The sequence below is a fragment of the Hyaena hyaena genome, unplaced genomic scaffold (assembly GCF_003009895.1).
Source record: "Hyaena hyaena isolate Hyena2069 unplaced genomic scaffold, ASM300989v1 scaffold_25, whole genome shotgun sequence".
NCBI lineage: Eukaryota > Metazoa > Chordata > Mammalia > Carnivora > Hyaenidae > Hyaena > Hyaena hyaena.
In genome coordinates, this window is record NW_024080657.1 from 1,120,611 (window position 1) to 1,146,839 (window position 26,229).

Here is a 26,229-nt window from a genome sequence, read left to right on the forward strand (position 1 = left end):
AACACCTTCACCTCTCCCTTCTCACCCTAAGCTGCAGGTTGTGTTTGTGCTGAAATGTGGCAAAATGCTCTTGCTATTCTGTGTTTTATAACAAAAATAACATTAAAAGGGCAAGTCAGGTTTTTAGTCTGGTATTAGTCCAGCTGTATTTTAAGTTAAATAACAATAAATACTGGTACTTAAGGGCCATGTACTCTATACCAAGTGTTATGCCTCATTTAAATACTATAACAAAACTATATGCTGGGTGTCAACAGTCCCATTTTATAGATGAGGAAACTAAGGTTCAGAGAGGTTAAATGATTTTATCAAGCTATATAGTTAGTACAAAGCAGAAATAAAACTCAAATCCAAAAGTATATAATCACTAGAGAAGCTAAATATATTGGTATGTTTGGAAAATAACCCATCTGCAATCCAGGCACAGCTCACACTTTATCTGAGATGGCCCTCCTATGTTACTGTCTAGCTCTTACCTGTTAGCTTAGTGAAGGCTTCCATGTCGTCAATCGCTGTGGAAATGTGATACTTTTTCCCTTCAGCACCTATAATCTCTATGTAGGGATCTGCTTTCAGGAAGGCATCTGTAATCCTAAATATCATTTCATAAAAATTTATGCTTATGAGAAAATTTGAATATTTGCTTAATGCCATCCTTAAAGCTAAGGAAAACTTTCTACTTTAGAGAAGTAAAACCCTGAGACATGATGTTCTAAAGACAAATGTTTTTTACAAAACAGAAAAAAGACAACTATGTTTTAATCATACATAAATACATAAATAAGCGCATGGTGATTTGTGTGCTACCATGTTTATTGTGATCCACCATTATGGTAGGGCTTTAGATACATTATCTTACTTATTTAATCTTTCCAACAAGATAGATGTAATCAGCCTTAATTTTACAGATGCAGAAATTAAGTAATTTTCATCTAATCAAGTTAGGAAGACCAGTACGAGGCTCTGAACCTAGCTGAATTAAAAACAAGTAAAAACTTATCAAAGTAACAACCATACAAATAGATGAATGTGTTCTAACTAGTCTGCTCATGTCAATTTAAAACTATTTTAGAGACGTGGAATTAATTACACTCTACTTCTGAACTTTTTTGCTATGGTTCTCACTGGGCCAGGGAGAAGAGGTGACATTCCTATTAGTTTTAGCATTTGCTACTATTTTTGACAAATAATTGACAGGGTAAGGACAGACGTTAGTCTTTATACTTGAAATTAACTTGTCATTAACTTCAGAATGTCAATTATTCACGTCCTATCTCTCACCTTGATGACCTCTATCTGGCACATAAGCAACGACCTGAGGCGAGGTCTAAGGCATGCCAACATCGCCTCTTCATGGCCTGCTGAAGCCAAGTCTTCCATTCTTCATCTATCCCCTTTACCCATTCTCCACCTCTTCCTCCAATTAAGTTCTAACTTTTTGCTAGTTTCTGTTGTGTTTAAGGGAACCATTTTAGATTTGTTCACTTAAAATTCACTTGAATTCACCTAGAAATCTCAACTTGACCCAAGATGGATCCTTTAGCAAAGCTTCATTAAGAAATTTTATACGGATACAGCAGTAGAATTTCTTACATTGTATCAATGATGTTGCCAACTTTGTGTTGATAAGCTCTGCGGTGCAAAGAGGTGCGGGTGTGGAACATGTCATACAGATTCCCAACCTCCTGCAGGAAAACATGAAATAGATATTAATGTAGGCTCAGGTTCTGTTACCCTTGTTAATAGGTAAGTCCATAGGACAAGGAAAAGGGATGGTGAAGATGGACAAGACCATGCACAAAGACCACCTCATTAAAATCCTTGAGCCCATTAAAATCCTTGAGCCCAATAAAAAACTACAAGGTAGTTTGCAACTTTTCTTTTTAGTAAACCAAAATCTATTGTTTTAAGTCTGTGGCAGGTTCTGTTTTAGGCATTTTCAATGCATTTTTTTGATCTTCTCAACAAGTCTAGAAGATTAGGCATTATTCTTCTTATATTGTTTATTCTCAAAAGAAAGACTTTATATAGTACAATACCATACTAGTCTTTAGTTACATGACTCTAATCTAGCAGAGAGCTAATGATTTAGTATTTTACCTATTAGGAAACGCTAACATATATCACCAACTGTGGTTAAAGATGAGACTTGACTCAAACTTTCTAGGCTGAAACTTCCGTTCTGCCATTTATTAATTATAGGTCTTCCCTGCTTCAATTTGCTCACCTATTATGTGGGACAATAATAGTATCAATTTCATAGGGCTGTGAGGGTTGAGTTAATTCACCTAAAGCACTTAAAAGCAGTGCCTAGCACATTACTTAATAAATGTCTGTTGTAATTTTGTTATTATTTAACAAAGCAGTAGAAGTGAAAAGAACTTTAAGATACTTAGAACTGCTAAGCATAAAGAGATTGACAATTTACCAAGTTCTGATTTTTCCAAATTATTGAATGATTACTTCTAGACTTCAAACTATGAACTACACCTTCTTTGTTGTTCCTGTGACCTAACTTACCTTATCTCTAGTACAAATACGCTTCCTATTATCTACTTCACAAACACGGGCAAATTTAATAAAGCGCTGGTAATCAAAGTTATTTTGGATTCCAAGATGATGGCAGTCCCTAGAAAGATTCCAAAGCAGAGAGATGAAATTTTTCAACAAGAAAACTGTACCTTAAATATTAACACTAAATGTATACAGTAATTTTATTTTTTATTTTATTCATTTATTTAAATAAAGTTTATATATATTTAAAGGATATGAGGATTTTAACCAATTTTTCTCAAGTGTTCAGTGCATACCTGGCAAAATAATCCCATTTGTCCACATCAATGCCATTTCTTTTATTGGCCACGATCTCGTAAAGGAAGCTTTTCTCCTTAGGACGCCCTTTGTATGGCCACTGGAAGAGAAGACAACTCACCAAAAGTTTTAGGATATGGACGAAATCTATTTACAAGCAAAGCAACTGTGTTAATCTAAACACTATAAACAGAGGGGGGCCTGGGTAGCTCAGTCAGTTGAGTGTCCAACTTTGGCTCAGGTCATGATCTCACAGTTCATGAGTTTAAGCCCTGCATCGGGCTCTGTGCTGACAGCTCAGAGCCTGGAGCCTGGTTTGGATTCTGTGTCTCCCTCTCCTTCTGCTCCTCCTGGCTCACACACTCTCTCAGAAATAAACATAAAAATTTTTAAATTAAAATAAAATAAAAATTATATACAGACACTTGACTGGGAATGTGAGATAAGTTAGAAAGTTCCACTCTTTCCTTCTTCCACCTAATTCCTAAACTAGTAGAAAAAGGAAGAAAAAATGCTAAGGTATGTGATATCCTGTTAATACCAAGCCTTATGCCATTGAAAGAATCCTAACTCTGTTATTACACTTCCCATAATGAGCAAACTCTCTTTTTTTCTTGGTTTAAAGGTTTCTTTAAAATTTAAGATCTGGGGCCCCTGAGTGGCTCAGTCAGTTAAGCATCAACTTTGGCTCAAGTCATGCTCTTGTGATTCATGAGTCTAAGCCCTGTGTTGGGCTCTGTGCTGACAGCTCAGAGCCTGGAGCCTGCTTCAGATTCTGTGTCTCCCTCTCTCTCTGCCCATCCCATGTGGACCCTCTATCCTTCTCTCTCTCTCTCAAAAATAAATAATCATTAAGATTTTTAAAATTAAATTAAATTAAAAAATACTTTATTTTTAAGTAATCTCTGCACCCAATGTGGAGTTTGAACTCACAATCCCGAGATCAACACTCGTGTAGACTACCAACTGAGCCAGCCAGATGCCCCGAACATGTTAATTTTAATGGAGAAACAGAACATACCTTTTACATTTTTCAAATAAGGTTACTTCAGGCTTCTATTTAGAATACTAAATATATATTCATCAAAATATATTCATCAAAAAACATTTACGTATATATTTTAATTTGGGGGGTAACTTCTAAAGAACTCAGTCAAGAGATGAAAAACATAGATAACGGGTTTTTTTTTTTTTTTGCATTAATCAGTAGAAATATATAATGTATTTTATCTTTTATTCCCCCTAAATAGCCAAATATGTCTCTTCAAATAGCTTTGAAGGATTAAAAAATAAATAAATCAACTCTGAAGGAAACTAGAAAGACTAGATGGAAAACATAGTCAATTCAAATTAAGTTGTACGCAAACTTACCAAAGAATCTTTGATTGGTGATTCAAGTGGTCCTGTAATTTGTTCCTTGATAAAGGAAATATCTTCTTCAGGGATGAGACCGTAATGTTCCATGACAGCTTTGATTCCATTAGAATTAACTAGGTGCTCAAACATCTCCACTGAGCCCTGTTCATGCTAGGAAAAGTCAACACAATATGGTCTGTTATAGACTCTAGTCCATTTGGGACCCCAGATAATCCAAATTATTCTTGATTCCAGGTAATTCAGAGATAAGGTTCCATTGCATTTTAATTATCTAGTTCCCAGCTGCCATTTTACAGATATTTATAAAAACCTGTTAAATTTGTCTATAAACAAAGTTTTTACATATCATGTTCATCATTACCTCATAAATATATTTAATGAGATATAATCATTTGCTATACAGAAATATTGTATAGTACAGTACAGAAGAATATTACCCAGTCATACAGATGGGATCCTGCTTTAATGAGTATCACTATAAAATTCAGTTCTATTGTTTCATCAGGCTTAGAACGTTTGAAGTTACAAATTCTGTTAGCACTTCCATCTGGTGGTGAAAAGGAGTAACTGCAAACTTGCCAGTTAAGAACAAAAGTGCTTTAGAGTTCTGAAGTCAAGATCTAGGGGGGAATCTCAAATTGGCCCCTTTTTAGTCATCTGTCTGTCTCTGCTCACTCATTCATAATTATAAACATCAAATGATCCCCTGAAGATACTGACAACATTACAGGTCTTACCAAAAACTGACTCAATATGAAAACAAAAACCTGAATGGTCCTGTAACTATTTTTTAAAAAGTGTATCAAGATGGTGATGCTTCCCGTTTTGGTTTTCTTCTTCAATACTGCTTTGGCTATTTGGGGTCTTTTGTGGTTCCACACAAATTTTAGGATAGTCTGTTCTAGTTTCAAGAAGAATGCTGGTGCAATTTTGACTGGGATTGCACTGAATGTGTAGATTGCTTTGGGTAGTAATGACATTTTAACTATATTTGTTCTTCCAACCCATGAGCATGGAATGTTTTTCCATTTCTGTGTGTCTTCTTCAATTTCCTTCATAAGTTTTCTATAGTTTTCATCATACAGATCTCCTATATCTTTGGTTAGGTTTATTCCTAGGCATTTTATGGTTTCTTGTGCAAGTGAGAATGGGATCAGTTTCTTGATTTCTATTTTTGTTGCTTTACTGTTGATGTATAAAAATGCAACCGATTTCTGTACGTTGATTTTGTACCCTGAAACTTTGCTGAATTCATGGATCAGTTCTAGTAGGCTTCTGGTGGAGTCTGTCAGGTTTTCTGTGTAGAGTATCATGTCGTCTGAGAAAAGTGAAAGTTTGACTTCTTCTTTACCAATTCTGATGCCTTTTATTGTCTGATGGCTGATGCTAGGACTTCCAACAGTATGTTGAATAACAGTGGTGAGAGTGGACATCCCTGTCGTGTTCCTGATCTCAGGGGGAAAGCTCTGTTTTTCCCCCTTGAGGATGATGTTAGCTGAGGGCTTTTATGATGTTTAAGTAAGTTCTGTCTATCCCGACTTTCTTGAGGGTCTTTATTAAGAAGGGATGCTGTATCTTGCCAAATGCTTTTGCTGCATCTATCGACAGGATCATACGGTTTTTATCTTTTCTTTTGTTGATGTGATGGATCACACTGATTGATTTGCGAATATTGAACCAGCCCTGTAACCCAGGAATGAATCCCACTTGATCATGGTGAATAATTCTTTTTATGTGCTGTTGGATTCGATTTGAAAGTATCTTGTTAAGGATTTTTGCATCCATATTCATCAAGGATATTGGCCTGTAGTTCTCTTCTTTTCCTGGGTCTCTCTCTGGCTTGGGAATCAAAGTGATGCTGGCTTCGTAAAATGAGTCTGAAAGGTTTCCTTCGATTTCTATTTTTTGGAATATCTTGAGAAGAATGGGTATTAATTCTGTTTTAAATGTCTAGTAGAATTCCCCAGGGAAGCCATCTGGCCCAGGGCTCTTATTTGTTGGGAGATTTTTGATAACTGATTCAATTTCTTCACTAGTTATGGGTCCAGACTTTAGCCTCTACTACAAAGCTGTAATCATCAAGACAGTATGGTATTGGCATAAAAACAGACACATAGATTAATGGAATAGAATAGACAACTCTGAATTGGACCCACAAATGTATGGCCAACTAATCTTTGACAAAGCAGGAAAGAGTCTCCAATGGAAAAAAGACAGCCTCTTTAACAGGTGGTGCTGGGAGAACTGGACAACAAGATTCAGAAGAATGAAACTAGATCATTTTCTCACACCATACACAAAAATAAACTCAAAATGGATAAAGGACCTGAACGTGAGACAGGAAACCATCAAAACCCTAGAGGAGAAAGCAGGAAACAACCTCCTTGACCTCCACCGCAGCAATTTTTTACTTGACACATCCCCAAAAGCAAGGGAATCAAGAGCAAAAATAAACTATTGGGACCTCAGAAAAGATAGTTGCAAATGATGTATCAGATAAAGGGTTAATATCCAAAATCTATAAGGAACTCACCAAACTCCACACCCGAAAAACAAACAATCCAGTGAAGAAATGGGCAGAAGTTATGAACAGACACTTCTCCAAAGAGGACATCCAGATGGCCAACAGACACATGAAACGATGTTCAGCATCCCTCCTCATCAGGGAAATACAAATCAAAACCACCTTGAGATACCACCTCACGCCAGTCAGAGTGGCTAAAATGAGCAAATCAGAGAACTCTAGATGCTGGCGAGGATGTGGAGAAACGGGCACCCTCCTGCACTGTTGGTGGGAATGTAAACTGGTGCAGCCCCTCTGGAAAACAGTATGGAGGTTCCTCAAAAAATTAACAATAGAACTCCCCTATGACCCAGGAGAAACACTGCTAGGAATTTACCCAAGGGATACAGGAGTGCTGCTGCATAGGGGCACATGTACCCCAATGTTCATAGCAACACTTTCAACAACAGCCAAAGCATGGAAAGAGCCTAAGCATCCATAAACTGATGACTGGATCAAGAAGATGTGGTATATTTATACAATGGAATACTACATGGCAATAAGAAAGAATGAAATCTGGCCATGTGTGGCAACATGGGTGTGTATCAAGATACATATTAATTACAAGGAAAAAACAGTTTTATAGTGAAGAAATTTGGTAAACATTGCCTTAATCAAGTGATCAAAGTTAATGTCACCAGTAATAAGTTAAAAACAGAGTTTTTGTGCCTCTGATGTGATATGCTAAAGAAGATATAATGTGGCATTCTGCCGAAAATAGTCTGACACTATGTATAACAAAACTGAAAAAATCAGACAAACTGAGGGACATATCAGAAACAACTCACCTGTAGTCTTCAAAAAATAACAAGATCATGAAAGATAAAGACTGAAGAATTATTCCAGATCAAAGGAGACTAAAGAGAAATAGCAACTAAGTATGACTTATATATGGATCGTGGAGAAAAAAAGTTGTCTTTCTCCTTTTCTGCATGGACAACTGATGAAATTTGAAAGAAATTATAAATGAAATAATAGTATAGAATGAATATTAATTTCTTGATTTTGGTATTTGTACTGAGGTTATGTAAGAGAATGTTCTTGTTTTTAGGAAATTCCCACTGAAATATTTAGGAATACAAGTGTATGTCTACAACTCAGTTTCAAATAGTTCAGAAAAAATTTTACTTTTTAAAAGATTTTTATTTTTAAGTAATCTCCACACGCAACATGGGTCTCAAACTTACAACCCAGAGACGAAGAATCTCACGCTCCACAAACTGAGCCAGCCAGGGACCCCCCCAAAATGTATTTATACAGAAAAATTTAAGTTCTACAAACATAGCATGGACAAGAACAATGAAAATTATAAGCAGCTTAGGAGTAAATATAACAAAAGATATAGACGACCTTTATGGAAAAGATTATAAAATTTATAATAGAAGAGGAAAGGGACAAAGATACTCCATAAAAGTGTGAACAGATATTATAAAGTAATAATAATTAAAGTGTGAAATAGAAGAGAATCCAGAAGGATTCATCATATATGGAAAGTTAATAGATGTTGGGGGTTTGTTATAGATCAGTATGGAAATGAACTATTCAATAAACAATTATCCATGTTTTAAAAAATACGTTAGATTTCTACTATGGATATAAATGAATCCACATGAGTTAAGGACTGATATGTGAAAGGCCAAATATTTATTATTTTAAAAAATATATTTATTTATTTACTTATTTATTATTTATTTTATTTATTTAGTATTTGAGAGAGAGAGAGAGTGGTGTGTGAGAGCAGGGGAGAGGGGCAGAGGGAGAGAAAAGAGGGAATCCTAAAGCAGGATTCCATGCTCACTATGGAGCCTGATGTGGGGCTGAATCCCATGACCCTGGGACCATGATCTGAGCTGAAATCAAGAGTTGGATGCTCAACTGAGTCAGCCAGGTGCCCCAGAAGGTCAAATATTTAAATAAAAAGATGTGAAGATGGCTGAGTAGATCCTATTTAGATCAGCCTTGCAGGAGAAAACAACTATTGAGTCTGGACAACTTCCTAAAAGTACTGGAAAGTGACCAGAGTAGGCAGATGTCAGAGGGAAGTTAATACTTGGAAGAAAAAGAGCACTGAGCAATATTCCAGTTCTTTTATGGCCTTAAGTATGAGGCTCTAAGAAAGCAAAACTATAGAGAAACTGTACATCTTAGTTGAAGAACCAGAATGCTTCATTAAAATTTAAAATTTGTTTCTCAAAAGGCACCATTAAAAAAAAATGAATTGGAGGGGCGCCTGGGTGGCTCGGTTGGTTAAGCATCTGACTTTGGCTCAGGTCATGATCTCACAGTTTGTGAGTTAGAGCCCCATGTGGAGCACTGTGCTGACAGCTTGGAGCCTAGAGCCTGGAGCCTGTTTCAGTCTGTTTCTCCCTCTCTCTGCCCCTCCCCCACTCATGTTCATTCTCTCTCTCTCCTCTCTCTCTCTCTCAAAAATAAACAAACATTAAAATTTTTTAAAAAATGAATTGGAGGGGTGCCTGGCATGCTCAGTTGGAAGACCATGTGACTCTTGATCTCAGGTCATGAGTTTGAGCCCCATGTTGGGTGTAGAGATTACTTAAGTGAATGAATTTGCAATAGAATGAAGAAAAAATATTCATAATACATATGTCTGACCATTATATATATAGTTACTACAGATACTGTTATATAGTTATATATATAATTAATCAAATCAACAATTAAAAGGCAAACAAAAACATTTTTTAAATGGGCTAAATGTTGAAAGAACATTTCACAAAAGAAAATAAATCTATAACAAAGTACAGGGGGGCGCTTGAGTGGTCCGCCCCTTTTAAAAAGTTTATTTATTTATTTTGAGAGAGAGAGAGAGAAAGAGAAAGCATGTGCATAAGGGGGGAAGGGGCAGAGAGTGTGGGAGAGAGAATATCCCAAGCTGTCAGCACAGAGCCCAATGCAGGGCTCTATCCCACGAACTGGGAGATCATGACCTGAGCCTAAATCAAGAATTGGACACCAACACTCAACTGACTGAGTCACCCAGATGTCCTTGGCAATTTCTTATAAAGTAAACATGCACCTACTTTATGATCTAGCAATTCTACTCTTAGGAATTTTACCTAAGAGAAATGAAAGCATTTTCCACAAAAATTACATACAGTGATGTGTATAGCAACTTTATTTGTAATAGCCAAAAAAGTGAAAACAACCCAAATCATATCAAAGGGAAAAAGGACAAACAAATCACAGCTTATTCACACAATGGATTACTACCTCGGCAATAAACAGGGATCAACAGGTGATTCATGCAACATGAATGAATCTCACAATCATCATGTTGTATGAATAAAAGCAAGATATTAAAGGGTATCTATGATATGATTCTACTTATATTAAATCTAAGAATAGGCAAAACTAATCTAGGTTTATAAAAATCAGAAGGTGACAAGGGAGAGGTGGCCATTGACTGAGAAGAGAGTTTTCCAAGAAGATGAAGACATTCTGTGTCCTGACTTGGGTAGTTATTACATAGATGTATATATCTGTCAAAATTCACTGAACGATCGATGGTGCCTGGCTGGCTCAGTCAGCAGAGTGTATGACTCTTGATCTCGAGGTTGTTAGTTTATAACCCATGTTGGGTGTGGAGGTTACTTAAAATAAATACACAAATAAAAAAATTAAGATTGGTACAATTTACTATATGTGAATTATTCCTTTATAAAAAAATTTAACATTTATTTATTTTTGAGAGAGGGAGTGCTAGTGGGGGAGGGAAAGATAGGGGGAACAGAGGATCTGAAGCAGGCTCTATGCTGACGCAGAGAGTGCAATGCAGGGCTTGAACTCACAAGCTGTGAGCTGAAATCAAGAGTCAGGTGCCTAACCGACTAAGCCATCCAGGTGCCCCTTGAATTATTCCTTTCAAAGAAAGAAAGAAAATAAGGATGTCTGACTGCCTCATTTGGGAAAGCATGTGACTCTTGATCTCAAGGTCATGAGTTTGAGCCCCATGTTAGGTGTAGAGATTACTCTAAGAAATATATGAAAGAAAGAAAAAGAAAGAATGAAAGAAAGAGAGAGAGAGAGGGAGAGAAGGAAGGAAGGAAGGAAGGAAGGAAGGAAGGAAGGAAGGAAGGAAGGAAGGAAGGAAGGAAGGAAGGAAGGAAGAAAGGAAGAAAGGAAGGGAGGAAGAGAGGGAGGAAGATAGGGAGGAAGATAGGGAGGAAGAGAAAGGAGGGAGGGAAGAAGGTAAGGAGGGAGGAAGGCAGGAGGAAAGGAAGGGAAAGAAAAAGAAAGGAAGAAGGCAGGCAGGAAGGAAGGAAAGAAATAAAGGATGACATGGAAGGAGGATTCAGTACATATTTACTTTTACTCTAGGTTCCAGAAATACAGTGTGGTAAAAAGTGGAAGCCAGCCTAACTTCACTTTCCAAAGCCTGATTCCAAAAATATGGCTCAGCCACCTCCAAATCCCGAATTATAAAATGGTTCATTTAATATAACCAATGAAACTTGGCTGGTATCAGTTACTCATGATCAAAATGGAGTTAGCTTTTATTTTTCAGTAATATGATAGAATAGTAAAAGCATTAAATTAGCAGCTAGAAAGCCTGGTTTTCTACTGCTGGCTCTACCATTTAACAGTTTGGTGATTTTTTTTGTGTATCAGTTCAATACACCCCAGTGAGCTTCAAGTTCCTTGACACTTATAAAAATGGAGATAATGATTCCTTCCTTACAGACTACGGTGAGAGAAAATGAAACATTATATATTTGTATACGAATGCACCCTAAAAACTCTAATGGGGAGATATACTGTAATACAGCAATGGTTGCTTAAATAGTCTTCACTTTATTGACTATTGAATATATGAATACATACCGTCCATTCCACATCTGGGCGAGCAAGTGGAATAAATCTTCCATCAAACATATGAGAAAATGGCCCATGACCTTAAAAAACAAAAGCAGCCTTAGAACAAGACAATTGCTTGTAAATTGGTAAAAAGTGAATCTATTTTTTAATCTTTTTAGCCTAAATTGAGTATCAACAGAAATTAATAATCTATAAGTACATTACAAAAAGGAACAAAAAATCCTTCTTTCCTATTTTCTAAAACAAGAAACAAAAACATACAGGAAAGTGAGCTGCCCCTGGAGGGGTCTTTGAGCTATCAGAGCTTACATACATCTGATGAAAGGACAGTTTTGTGTAACTAAAAGGAATATTAATGAAAAATTTTGGCATCTTCAGATTGAATATTTATTCAATCTTTTAAGATAATATTTTAAGATAATCCACTGGGTAGAGGAAGAAAATAATAAAACTTTATTTTTCTACTCTCATCCCTTTAAAAACATCTATTTTCATGTAAATTTTATAATGTACACAGTATGTTTTAGAATAAATATATACACTTGGGTTTTTGCTGCTGATGTGGGCAACCAAAAGTGGAGATCACTAGTTTATCTTATTCCTAAGTGATATTAACATTCCACCCATTTAATAATATGAAACTTTGTTGACACACAACTCTGTAATTATTAGAATTTCTGAAGTGAGTTACTTGGCTAAAGAGGGACCCCACCTGGACCAGCCCTGGGCCTTTCTGCATGTCACAGTCTATATAAAAAGGCTCACTAATGCAGTGCTCGAAATCAAGGGTTGGACGTGTAACCAACTGAGCCAGCCAGGCACCTGTTTTTCTCTTTCTTTGTGAACGAAGGATGATATGCCTCTACTTGGATTTAAGTGGTCTAAGACCTCACATGGGTCAGGGAAGAAAAGGAGTTCTCTAAATCTGTTGTTAATCTGCTAGGGAAGATTATGTATTATAGGTATGAGAAGAATGGATTTGATAAAGTAACTGGAAGAAAATGGCAACAAGAAGAATAAAAGAACGATAAAACTCACATCATCCTAAATACAGTAGTCAAAAGTCTCACTCTCAAAGGTCCTTTTGGGGCACCTGGGTGGCTCAGTCATTTGAATGTCCTCCTCTTGATTTTGGTATAGGCCATGATCCCAGGGTTGTGGGATCAAGCTCCACACTGGGCTCCACAGCATGGAGCCTGACAGGGATATTCTCTCTCTCTCTCTCTCTCTCTCCCTCTCTCTCTCTCTCTCTGTCTCTGTCTCTCTGTCTGTCTCTCTCCATCTCCCTTGCCCCCACCCCTCACACTCTATCTCTAAAAATTTTTTTTAATTAAAAATTTAAATATCTTAAAAAAAAGAAAGTCCTTTCATATAACTTGTAGCAAAATTGTTTAATGTAGGAAATACATTTAAAGACCACAAAAAATAATAGCAAAGCTTTGGGCTTATGAATCATCCTAGGAAGAAGCTATGGCACATTTATATTAATGTTAGCTGCAGAATTAAAACACAAGTTTCATATTTCTTTCCATCAGTTAGATTTTTTTAATTTCAAAAAGAGATAACATGTTATGGTTTTACATTAACAACTTTGGTTCTTTGTACAGCATACCGAGATCATGACAAAGGCCAGCAATCTGAACACAGAGCACATCTCGTTCACTTATCTGCAGCTCTGGTTGTTTTTCACGTAGTGCACGAACCAGACATCCTGCTAGATACCCTACGCTGCAAAGTAAGTAAGACAAAAAACAACATAAAGTCACTCTTCCCTTCGAAAGATGATACTTCTGGAACTCAAGAATTTTTTTTGTGTGTGTGTTTCCTGTTTTATTTTTTTATTTATTTTTTTTACAAATAGTTTATTGTCAAATTAGTTTCCACATAACACCCAGTGCTCATCCCCACAAGTGCCCTCCTCCATGCCCATCCCCCCCCCCCCCACATCCATCAGTCCTCAGTTTTTGTCAGCATTCAAGAGTCTCTCATGGTTTGCCTCTCTCCCTTTCCCCCACCATTTCCCCCCTTCTTCTCCCCCTTGTTCCTCAGTTAAGTTCCTCCTAATCCTCCTATAAGTGCAAACATATGATATTTGTCCTTCTCTGCCTGACTTATTTCGCTCAGCATAACACCCTCAAGGTCCATCCATGTTGCTACACATGGCCAGATTTCATTGTTTCTCATTGCCATGTAGTATTCCATGGTATAGATAAACCACATCTTTTTGATCTATTCATCCGATGATGGACACTTAGTCTCTTTCCATGTTTTAGCTATTGTGGAGAGTGCTGCTATGAACATTGGGGTACATGTGCCCCTATGCAGCAGCATTTCTGTATCCCTTGGGTAAATTCCTAGCAGTGCTATTGCTGGGTCATAGGGGAGTTCTATTGTTAGTTTCCTGAGGAACCTCCACACTGTTTTCCAGAGGGGCTGAACCAGTTTACATTCCCACCAACAGTGTAGGAGGGTGCCCGTTTCTCCACATCCTCGCCAGCATCTAGAGTTCTCTGATTTGCTCATTTTAGCCACTCTGACTGGCGTGAGGTGGTATCTCAGTGTGGTTTTGATTTGTATTTCCCTGATGAGGAGGGATGCTGAGCATCGTTTCATGTGTCTGTTGGCCATCTGGATGTCCTCTTTGGAGAAGTGTCTGTTCATATCTTCTGCCCATTTCTTCACTGGGTTGTTTGTTTTTCGGGTGTGGAGTTTGGTGTGGAACTCAAGAATTTTAATATGTTTTTCAAATGTTTTAACATATTTCTACAAAGAGTTAACAGAATAGTCTATTTCAGAACTAGGCAAAAACTCACCAACAGAATCCCCAAATCAGGACCTATTGGCTCACAATCAGTAATTAGGGAAATACAAAATTGAAACCACAATAAGATACTCCCTCAAACTCATTAGATAGACTGTTTAAAAAAAAAAAAAAACCACAAACAAAAAAAACCCCACAAAAAACAAAACAACAAATGTTGGGCAGGATGTGGAGAAATTGGAACCTGTACACCGTTGCTGGGAATGTATAATGGTGCAACCACTATGAAAAAGAATATAGTGGTTCCTTAGAAAATTAAAACTAGAATTATCATATGATCCAGCAGTTCCACTCGGGATATATAACCAAAAACGCTGAAAGCAGAGTCTCAGAGAGGTATAAGCACACCTGTGTTCCTAGCAGCACTCAGTCACTGCACACCAGAACTCTGTCTGCTCCCACCCACCTCCTGTTCTGAGCAAGCTCGAGTCTATGTGGATGATGTGACCATTGAGGACTTGTCAGGCTACATGGACTATTACTTGTATATTCCCAAGAAAATGTCCCACATGGCAGAAATGATGTACACCTGATAGCAAGAAGCTAATTAATATGCTTTAAACCAGTAAAGGGTTGTCAGATTTAGTTAATGGTAGACCTTGTGGCCACACTGTGTGAGAAGACGTCTCCTTCTGCTCACTGTGGGTGCAATAAAAGCTTTTCTCAAAAAAAAAAAAAATCAAAGAGGTAGGAGCATCCCTCCTCTCACAAACAAAGGAATAAACAAAATGTGGTATAAACATACAAAAGAATACTATTCAGTCTTAAAAAAGAAGGAAATTCTCACACATGCTCTAATATAAATGAACTTTGAGAAAATTATGCTAAGTGAATTAAGCCAGTCACAAATAGATAAATACTGTACGATACCACTTATAAGAGGTACCTAGCATAGTCAAATTCATAGAAACAAGAAAGTAGGATGGTTATGGCCAGGGGCTATGGGGAGAGGAGAATGAGGAATTGTTATTTAATGGAGACAGAGTTTCAGTTTTGCAAGATAAAGAAGTTCTAGAGTTTGGTTGCACAATTTGGATGTATTTAACACGAACTATACACTTAAAAATGGTTAAGATGGTAAGTTTTATATTCCGTGTATTTTACCATGATTTTTTTTTTTTCAAAAAAGCAGGTCTTCTGTCTTTATAACATAGATTGAAGATACAGTGCCTAACAAATGTTAAATGCACTTTTAGCACTTCCCTCTGAAAGTAATTCCTAAATGAATACAGTATCTTTTTTTCTCTGCTTAAACCTGAACTCCATGAAGTTGAAACAATTGCTATCATGTTGGTCTGGTAGGGCCTAGTAAGTTTTCAATAAATATTTGTTGATGAATGAATAAACATCTGAGTAGACACTGATGTTTGGCTAATTAAAAACACTTCAGGGGCGCCTGGGTGGCTTAGTCGGTTAAGCGTCCGACTTTCGCTTAGGTCATGATCTTGCGGTTTGTGGGTTCGAGCCCCGCGTCGGGCTCTGTGCTGACTGCCAGCTCAGAGCCTGGAGCCTGTTTCAGCCTGTGACTCCCTCTCTCTCTGACCCTCCCCTGCTCACGCTGTCTCTCTCTCTCTCTCTCCTAGAAATAAATAAAAATATTAAAAAATAAATAAATAAATAAACAAACAAACATGATTTAAAAAAAAAAAAAAAGACTTCAAACACACACACACACACTCGAAACAAACAAACAAAGTAAAACCGTGTGAGTACTCCATGAAACCTCAAAAACTGTCCAGTTCTTTCCACCACAGTCCATGTTCTCCCGGCTCTAGATTTCATAATGGAAAAGTAGAGCAAATTCTCAACTTAGTTGTTTGTAAGAGAGGTGCCACTTTCTCTAAGTTTGTGAATGCTTTTCTGATTTATACATTTCCTGCTAGGTTAAGAATATTATTTGGTTTCAAAGAGAAATTCTTTACAAGACTAAACAGGAAAATTAAATAATCAAATTTACAACGCTGTTATACCAGTAACCAACCCATATTTAAACACAAATATGTCATCAAAATGGCCTGTCAATACACACTTTCATTTTCTTTCCAGTGAGGATCTGAATTAGCTTATAGGAATACGTAAAATAGGGGTACCTGGTGGCTCAGTCAGTTAAGTGTCTGACTTTGGCTAAGGTCATTATCTTCCAGTTTGTGAGTTCAAGCCCTGCATCAGGCTCTGTGTTGACAGCTCACAGCCTGGAGCCTGCTTTGGATTCTGTGTCTCCCTCTCTCTCTCTCTCTGCCCCTCCCCCGCTCACATACAGTCTCTCATTTAAAAAAAAAATACATAAAATATAGCAAGGTAAATCAAAGCCATTTCTCAACAACAAAATATGGATATTACTATTTTGTAAAACTATTCTCTAAAAGATAAGATGAGATCATCACTTCATAGGATAAGTACTTAATAACTGTAAATTCCCCATCAACTACCATCTTACCCTAGACTGTGCTCAAATCGATTGTGCGAAGCGCCTGGAAAAATATAGTAACTGCCACCCAACTGTTTGATATATCGAAGCCGCTGAAATTGAGGTGTGTCGATGATTCGGATGAGGAGAGGGTGGAGTTCAATGTGGCCATGGATAGGATCATTAATTACCTAGAAAATTATGTTTAAATTAATACCAGTAACAATATATAATTCCACCTAGAATTTTTGTACAGCCATTCCTATCTACAGTGAACAGTCAAAGCTACTCAATTGTTCTCAAGTAAGAACACTTCTACAGGAAATAACAAGATATTAATATCATTACCTTATTTAGGTATCACTACCAGACAGATCAAGTATATTGGATCTGGGTATATTTTACTTCTTAATGGATTCTAATATAGAAAAATAAGGATTTCTATTTTTTAATTGTGTATATGATTTGATTAGCTTTTAATAAGTTATTCTTGTATTCAAGTTAAACATACTTATTTAAACACTCATTCAGATCATATAGGCCTTAGTACTATAGACAACGTGTCTATTTTTTTCCTAAATGTATCTATATGGTACCCATTAGGGAGAGAAGGAGTGAGAAAGAAAGGAAGGGAAGCTTCCTACTATATAGATAAGAAATCTTAGGCAGGAAAATCAAATTCTATACTATTCAGTGTCACTCAGAAAAATCTATACTTAGTAAAGATAAATTTTACAATTATTTGTTACTCTAAGTTTAAACACGGTTAAATAGAGGTGAAGATTTAATGCCCCTCTGTTTCTTTTTTCTTTTTTTATGTTCCTTAAAATAAAGATACATCTTTCTTAACTATCCATAACTGCCTTTTAAAGAGAAAGATAGAAAATAAAAGAGGGGTGCTTGGGTGGCTCAGGTGGTTAAGTGCCTGACTCTTGATCTTGGCTCAGGTCATGATCTCAGAGTTTCTGAGTTTGAGCTGCGCATAGGGCTCTGCACTGGTGGCAAGGCACCTGCTTGGGATTCTGCCCCTCCCCGACTTGTTCTCTCTCTCTCAAAATAAATAAATAATTTTAAAAAAATAAAAAAAATTTAAAAAGAAAAGGAAAAAGGAACTTAATAAATGATCTAATTCATGGTTTTCAAACTGCTTCAAATTTTTCCATGAAGTTCCTTAAAAATGTATGGAATTCTAGGAGGTGAAGGGCCTTCACTATCCCATTTACTGCCATATTCTCATAATTCATCACATAGTATAATGTCTGGTACACAGCAGGAACTCAAATATGTTTCAAATGGTTACTGTTGAATGGCCATTGCAAAGATACAAATATTTTTTAAAGGTTTATTTATTTTTGAGGGCAGGGAGACAGAGGATCAGAAACAGGCTCTGCGCTGACAGCAGTGAGCCCAATGTGGGGCTCAAACCCACGAACCATGAGATCATGACTTGAGCTGAAGTTAGAGGCTCAACCAACTAAGCCACCCATGTGTCCCAAGATACATATGTTAAGATTCTATTATAGTTAAAGTGTACCATGCCCATATATAGATATAGATATATAAAATAATGAATTACAGAAGCTCTATGCTGTAAAGAAGCTTAACAGGGCCATCTGGTCCAACATTTGAACATGCTGGTGATAAGGAAGTCATTTCCTTAATTTTTTTAAATGTTTATTTAATTTTGAGAGAGAGAAGGGCAGACTGCAAGTGGAGGAGGGGAAGAGAAAGAGGAAGAGATGAAATTGGAAGCAGGTTCCAGGCTCTGAGCTGTCAGCACAGAGCCCAACGTGGTACTTGAAACCACTGTGATCATGATGTTTAACAGACTGAGCCACCAAGGCACTCCATGGTAGTCATTTTCTATAAAAATAGCTCAAGTTGTGTAGCAACAACCTGAGTCAAGTAATGACTAGAATTTACAATTTTGTTAAGCAATATTATGTATATTAACAAAGATTAGATTTATGACTCGTGAGTATTAATTTTTTTCACACTGCTGTATAAAGCCACTTTATCCTGTGTTTGGGTGGCTCAGTTGGTTAAGCATCCAACTCTTGATTTCAGCTCAGGTCTGCTTGGGATTCCCTCTTTCCCTCTCTCCCTCTCTCTCTGTTCCTCTCCCCCCTCCCCCACCCCACTCACTCTTGTGCACTCATGCACACACACTCTCTCTCAAAATAAACATTAAAAAATAAATAAAATTATTAAAACTATCGATTTCATGACTATACAGTGACTCACTGACTAAAAAGTACTTAGGAACTTTAAAATCTATTTTCAACAAATGTAATTTATAATTTATAAATATGGTTAGTTTTCTGTTTTTAATGAAAAATAGAAAGAATAAAAGTGAGCAAATGAAACTGCTGATTGTCTTTTTTTTTTTTAACATTTAATTTTTACTTTAGAGAGATGTGAGTGGGGGAGAGAGGCAGAGGGAGAGAGAGAATCGTATGCAGGCTCCACACTCAGCCTGACACAGGGCTTGATCCCATGACCCTGGGACCATGACCTGAGCGGAAATCAAGAGATGCTCCACTGACTAAGCCACTCATGAGCCCCAAAACTGCTGTCTTGAACATTATTTCAAAAATATTTCTGTTGCAAATTGTAACTGTGAAAATGTGATCAGAGATCATCTGAGATAATCTCACCTAATAAAGAAAACTTATCTATGCCCTATCTGAAGAGAATAGCCTGTGCTGCTCTTCGCATGAAGGATAAAATAGATTGCAGGCAACTTTCTTCCAACTGCAGGACAAAATTGTTAAATATAATCTCTGGGTTTTTTAAATTTGTTTTTATTTATTTATTTATTTATTTAATTTTTATTTATAGGAGAGAGAGAGAGAGACAGCGTGAGCAGGGGAGGGTCAGAGAGAGAGGGAGTCACAGACTGAAACAGGCTCCAGGCTCTGAGCTGGCAGTCAGCACAGAGCCCGACGCGGGGCTCGAACCCACGAACTGCGAGGTCATGACCTAAGCGAAAGTCGGACCCTTAACTGACTAAGCCACCCAGGCGCCCCTAATTTGTTTTTAATGTTTCTTTATTTTTGAGAAAGAGACACACACAGAATCTGAAGCAGGCTCCAGGCTCGGAGCTGTCAGCACACAGCCTGATGTGGGACTCAAACCCAGGAACTGTAAATGATGACCTGAGCGGAAGTCGGACGCTTAACCAACTGAGCCACCCAGGTGCCCCTAAATATAATCTTTAATAAGTGATCATCTGGGGCACCTGGGTGGCTCAGTCGGTTGAGCATCTGACTTCTGCTCAGGTCATGATCTCACAGTTTGTAGGTTCGAGCCCTGCATCAGGCTGTGTGCTGACAGCTCAGAGCCCGGAGCCTGTTTCAGATTCTGTGTCTCCTTCGCTCTCTGTCCCTCCCCCACTCACACTGTCTCTGTCTCTCAAAAATAAAGAAATGTAAAAAAAATTTTTTTTAATAAGTGATCATCCTATTTGTCATGAAAAGAATGAGGTATTTTAATATTAGGTAATTTTTTCAGAAAGGGCTAAAATTGGATTATTCAAATAAAATACTTGCTGTAAGAACCACTTGTTGGCCTATTAAAGAATACTATTGTAGGACTGAACCAAACACATTCATTAAATATTTTCAAACATGGGGAGCTTGGCTGGCTCAGTCAGTGGAGTATGTGGCTCTTGATCTCAGGGTTGTGAGTTTGAACCCCATGTTGGGTTTAGAGATTACTTAAAAATAAAATCTTAAAAATTTTTTTATTCAAACGTGATTTCCAATGGGAAATAAGCAGACTAGCTGGCAAGAGTAAAACTGAAATATGTATTCTCAAAGGGATCTGAGATAACTTAAATACTATACACAATATACCAAACAGGGCTAACGAAAAATGTAAATGAGGATCATGCAAAAGAGTGCAAAGGGGGAATGAGATACCCTACACCCTCTTCCAGGTCTGAAACTAAGTTTTCCTAACCTAAAGAAGTCAAAAAGGAGAACAATAAGATAGAATTTCTGTCACTAGCCAATCAAGAAACATTTCTTTAATTATACCAGGATCATCCCAGAGAGTCTGTGAAAAATGCACATTCATGGGCCTACTGTAAATTCTCACAATCAGAATTTCTGAGAGGGAGGCTAGGTAGTTGATCACTCGGTAAAATGAATCTTGGGACATTAATTCCAAAAAACAGGGCCTTGAATATCTGGAAGGGGCTGGGAGATGAAATAAAACTATTGATAGATTAAACTCTAGGAATATATCTAGAATATCTACAAATATAATGTGGACTAATATTTGACATGAAACTTTACCAGAGCTGACAAGAAAATTCAGTACAACTTAAAAGTTATTCTACGATTAAGGGGAAAGTAGGGCTATGTGTGTTGATATGGAGGATTCTCAAAAGTATAAAAGTAATTTTAAAAAGGCAATGTAAGGGGCGCCTGGGTGGCTTAGTCGGTTAAGCATCCGACTTTCGCTTAGGTCATGATCTCGCGGTTCGTGGGTTCGAGCCCCGCGTCGGGCTCTGTGCTGACTGCCAGCTCAGAGCCTGGAGCCTATTTCAGAGTCTGTGTCTCCCTCTCTCTCTGACCCTCCCCTGCTCACGCTGTCTCTCTCTCTCTCTCTCCAAGAAATAATAAATTAAAAAAAAAATTAAAAAAAATAAAAATAAAAAGGCAATGTAAAATGAAAGTTTAAGAGGTTACTTACAATTTTTATAAAGCATAAAAAACATGTAGGACAATACTATACATTATTTATGGCTATACATATACGTGAAATGAAAGTAAAAAAACATTTGTGAAAATGATTAAACCCAAATCAAGATGGCGGTTACCTGGGGAGAAGAAAGGATGGAAACTGAATCTAGAATGGGTACAAAAAAGACCCTATATTGTTCCTAATATTTTGTTCTGAAAACAAGAGATCTGAAGCAAAATTAGGTAAAATATTAAGATTTAACAAGCTGGGGTAGTTGCCTACTTATGCTTTTCTGTATGCTTAATATATTTTAGTTTTTCTTTTGATTAAAATACTTTATATTTGAGAAATATAAAAATCAATTATAATCCTACTACTGAGAAGCAGATTTCCTCCCATTCTTTATTTTCCTTTTTAAAATGTTTTTTCTTTCTTATTTATTTATTTATTTTTAAAGTAGGCTTCACATCCAACATGATCAAGACCTGAGCTTAAATCAAGAGTTGGATGCTTACATAACAGGGGCATCTGGGAGGCTCAGTCAGTTCAGCATCCAACTCTTGATCTCAGTTCAGGTTTTCTCTGTTTTTGTTTTTAAGTTTATTTCTTTTGAGAGACAGAGACAGGAATGGGGGCAGAGAGAGGGTGGAACAGAATCCCAGGCAGGCTCTGTGCTTAGAGCGCAGAGCCCTATATAGGGCTCAAATTCACAAACAATGAGATTAAGACCTGAGCTTTTTTTTTTTTTAAAGTTTATTTATTCTGAGAGAGAGAGTGTGTGGGCACATGTGCTAGCAGGGGAAGAGCACAGAGAGAGGGAGAGAATCCCAAGTAGGCTCTGTGCTGTACTAAGTGTAAGTGTAAGATCAAGACCTGAGCTGAACTCAAGAGTCAGACAATCACTTAACTGACTGAGCCATCCAGGTGCCCACAGCTCAGGCCTTGATCACAGGGTCATGAGTTCAAGCTCTATGTTGGGCTCTGTGCCTATTTAAAAAGAATAAAATAAAAAGTAAAAAAAAACCATAATAAACTCAGATTCTTCTTACCTTCATTGCATCAACATGGATTTCCCTCAGCTGTTGGATAGAATTATACAGCTTCTTTCTGTCACCCAAGGTACTAAAATTACAACAGGATAAGCAAATCCATCATTAGTTGCTTAATAACAATCCCTGGAGTATATACTAGTATATAATCAACTCTAAATTATCTACACTAATAGAACAAGAAGTCAGATTAAAGGGAACAATTAATAATTCAAACATATGCCCCCCTCTAAAATTCTCCCTTAGGCTTCTGCCCTTGATCCTCTTCTCTTGGTAACTCAGACTTCAACATCTCCTGTCTCTCCTGAGTGCTCGACTTATACTTCAGAGTTATTTTAACCTAACTGAAGTTGACATCTTCCCTCACAACCCTGACTTTGCATGGCTCAAGGTAGTACTCTGAAGTAGAGCATAGTGATAATGAAAAAGGGCTTTGAAATCAGAACTGGTTCATATCTGCACATGGTATCTGTTGTGACCTTGGGGGCAGGGGAGAATCACTCAACCTTTTTTACTATACTAATGTTCTCATCCATAGCACAGGGAAAATATTATCTACCTTACAGGGCTGGAGAGGGATTAAATAATGTATTTAGCACTGGAGTTAGGATAAGAACTATAGAAATAGTTCCTTCCCTCAAGAACTATAGAAATTTAACTATGATTCCAAGATAACAGAAATGATCACTGATTATCAATTCAATATTTACCCCATCAGAAGTATTTTAACTATAAGAATTTAGGAGTGTATCAGTGTGATCAAGTGATAAACATGTGAATAAAGTTCACATGATAAGTCCATGAAGGGATTTTTTTGTTGATTATGGTGGCGAGTTACACAGGTCCAAGTCTGACTTATGAGCACTGGGTAGGACTTAGGCACAAATCCAATATGTATAGACAATAGCTTTACTTATACTCATCCTCTTTTGTCAGTAATCCCTTACAATGCTCCAGTTTGAGAAATAAATTTAACAGGATTTAATGTAAACAGCTCAAAATTCTGTAATTCATTATCCTGCTTCATTTACCTAATTGGTCCATGCAAGTTAGCCTGACACCTGGCTAATTATCAAAAGGAGCAGAATTTTTCATCTAATAGCTAATTAGATTGAAAAATAAATCTTTTGCTAAAAGTCCTAGATACACTTAGAGTCAGAATCACTACAATTGGCCTCTATATCATACTATAATCTAAGAATGATTTTCTTGGGATATATAGAGGCATCATTACTGCTGATAAATCATAAAGCAGCATACACTGTGTTTTCCTATTCTCCTATCATCCTCATTAGTTTGATATAACAAGCACAGGGAAAGGGTAAGCTTGGAGAAATATTTACAGGTGAGGGATAACTGAGTCAGATTAAGTATCATTGAACAGTTGAGCATAACCAAGAGTCACAGCATAAAATACCAAACCAAAACCAATCTAATTGCTTAATATTTTCCTGAACTGATACTCAGTATTCATCACTTAATAAAACCCCAAAAGAAATATTCACAAAGAAATTGCTGATTAAAGTCTATAAAAATAGGGGCATCTAGATGGCTCAGTTGGTTGAGTGTCTGGCTCTTGATTTTGGCTTAGATCATGATCTCACAGTTCATGGGATCGAGCCCCGTGGCAGGCTCCAGACCTGTGGTGGTCTCTGAGAGCATGGCACAGAGCCTGCTTGGGATTCTCTCTCTATGCTTTCTCCTCTCCTCCCCAGCCTCCCCTTCCCGCTCACATGCTCTCTCTCAAAATAAATAAATAAACATTAAAAAAAGATAAAGTCTATGAAAATAGCCACCCAAAACCTAGAGGCTTTTTGTTTTTGTTTAACAAAGGCTATAAAATCAATATAGTATTTTAAACAAAAATTTAAAGACTTTATGTGCCAGAGCGCCTGGGTGGCTCAGTCGGTTAAATGACCAACTTCAGTTCAGGTCATGATGTCCTGGTTCCTGAGTTCAAGCCCCACATTGGGGTCTCACTGTCAGGGTGAAGTCTGCTTCAGATCCTCTGTTTCCCTACCCCTCCCCTGCTCTCTCTCACACACACACAAACGCACACACACACACACACACACACACACACACTCCCTCTCTCTCCCCCCAAAACAAACAACTATTAAAACAACAACAACAACACAGGGGCACCTGGGTGGCTCAGTCAGCTGAGTGTCCGACTTCAGCTCAGGTCATAATCTCATAGTTTGTGGGTTTGAGCCCCCCATTGGGCTCTGGGCTGACAGCTCAGAGTCTTGAGTCTGCTTTGGATTCTGTGTCTCGCTCTCTGTCCCACCCTGCTCATGCTCTATCTCTCTCTCTCTCAAAAATAAACAAAAAAAATAAACATTTTTTTAAAAAATAAAAAAAAAATAACAACACTATTTCAAGTATTCATGGGCCACAGTTAGACTATAAGATTTTATATCTGTATTGCATCATTTCTTCAATCTAAAATTTCTTAAAACTGATATGTACATTTAATGTACCAGTGGTTCCTTTTTCTTAGAAAAACCATTTGTTTTTTAAAATGTTTATTTTTGAGAGAGAGAGAGCAGGGGAGGAGAGAGAGGAGGGATAGAGGATCTGAAGTGGGCTCCACATTGACAGCTTATGGCCTGAGCCAAAGTTGGACACTTAACCTACTAAGCCACCCAGGTGCCCCTAGAAAAACCTTTTAAATCAGGGCTCCTGGGTGGCTGAGTCTGTTGAGCGCTGAATTCTGCTCAGATCAAGATCTCACAGTTCATGAGTTCAGAGTGTGGTGCTCTGTGACAACAGTTTGGAGCCTGGAGCCTGCTTCAGATTCTGTGTCTTCCTCTCTCTCTCTCTGCCCCTCCCTTGCTCACACTCTGTGTGTGTGTGTCTCTCTGTCAAAAATGAAAAAAAAAAACAAAAAAAAACAAAAAACTTTAAATAAACAGTTGATCATAAACTTGAGAAAATTTCAGTACTTGTCTAAACTGGATTTCCTCTTAGAAAGCAGAGTCTAGTTCAAGAGCTTACGTACAGGTCATTTATTTTTAAGATGTGAATCCTAGGAAAGGTAAAACAGGAAAGGATAGAAAAACAATACAAGGCTATATTATAAATTGGTTGCACTAGTACCACTGTGAACAACTTGGACTGATTTCACTGTGATCTTCAAAGCAGTTCTAAGCAGCAGAATTTTGCTAAGATGTAAATGTTCTAGATCTTCCTTGTCCAACATGGTAGCCACTAGCCATAAGTGACAATTGAGCACTTGAAATATGGCTAGGTGAGGAACTGAAACTTTACTGCTCTATAGGAAAACACAGCCCTGAAAAGACCTGCAGAATATACCTCAGAGTTATGGGCACAACGATGGACACAATGGTGTATCAGATAATGTCATTTGAAATTCTATTTTGTTCACCTATGTCTCCCAAGTTCCTAGAAAAATTCCTAATACATAGTGGGCCCTCCATAAATATTTGTTGAATAAATCAGTAGTATTTGGGTCCACAAAGTATATGGTTCTCTTTAAAAGCAAGACTATTAAAACAAATGCAATTCAATTAAAATAGTAAGCAACTCACTATACCTAAGAAATAAATAGTAAGGGGGACACTGAGGGGACTGAAACATGATTATCAAAGAGGCAAGATGAGGCCCCTAAAGATTCTGATCCCAAGGACATTTATTAAAATTCAAGTAG

At 37.3% G+C, this 26,229-nt stretch overlaps 1 protein-coding gene across 1 annotated transcript in view; it reads right to left on the bottom strand.

Moving 5' to 3' along the window:
• SAMHD1 (SAM and HD domain containing deoxynucleoside triphosphate triphosphohydrolase 1) overlaps window positions 1-26,229 on the bottom strand; it is a 49,101-nt gene that overhangs the window by 17,099 nt on the left and 5,773 nt on the right. The window contains exons 3-11 of the mRNA XM_039227153.1: window positions 22,557-22,629; window positions 16,846-17,006; window positions 13,200-13,315; window positions 11,594-11,664; window positions 4,183-4,338; window positions 2,811-2,911; window positions 2,521-2,629; window positions 1,594-1,685; window positions 477-592 (exon numbers count right to left, since the gene is read on the bottom strand). Coding sequence (XP_039083084.1) covers window positions 477-592; window positions 1,594-1,685; window positions 2,521-2,629; window positions 2,811-2,911; window positions 4,183-4,338; window positions 11,594-11,664; window positions 13,200-13,315; window positions 16,846-17,006; window positions 22,557-22,629 — 995 coding nt within the window. The remainder of the gene's footprint in view (window positions 1-476; window positions 593-1,593; window positions 1,686-2,520; window positions 2,630-2,810; window positions 2,912-4,182; window positions 4,339-11,593; window positions 11,665-13,199; window positions 13,316-16,845; window positions 17,007-22,556; window positions 22,630-26,229) is intronic.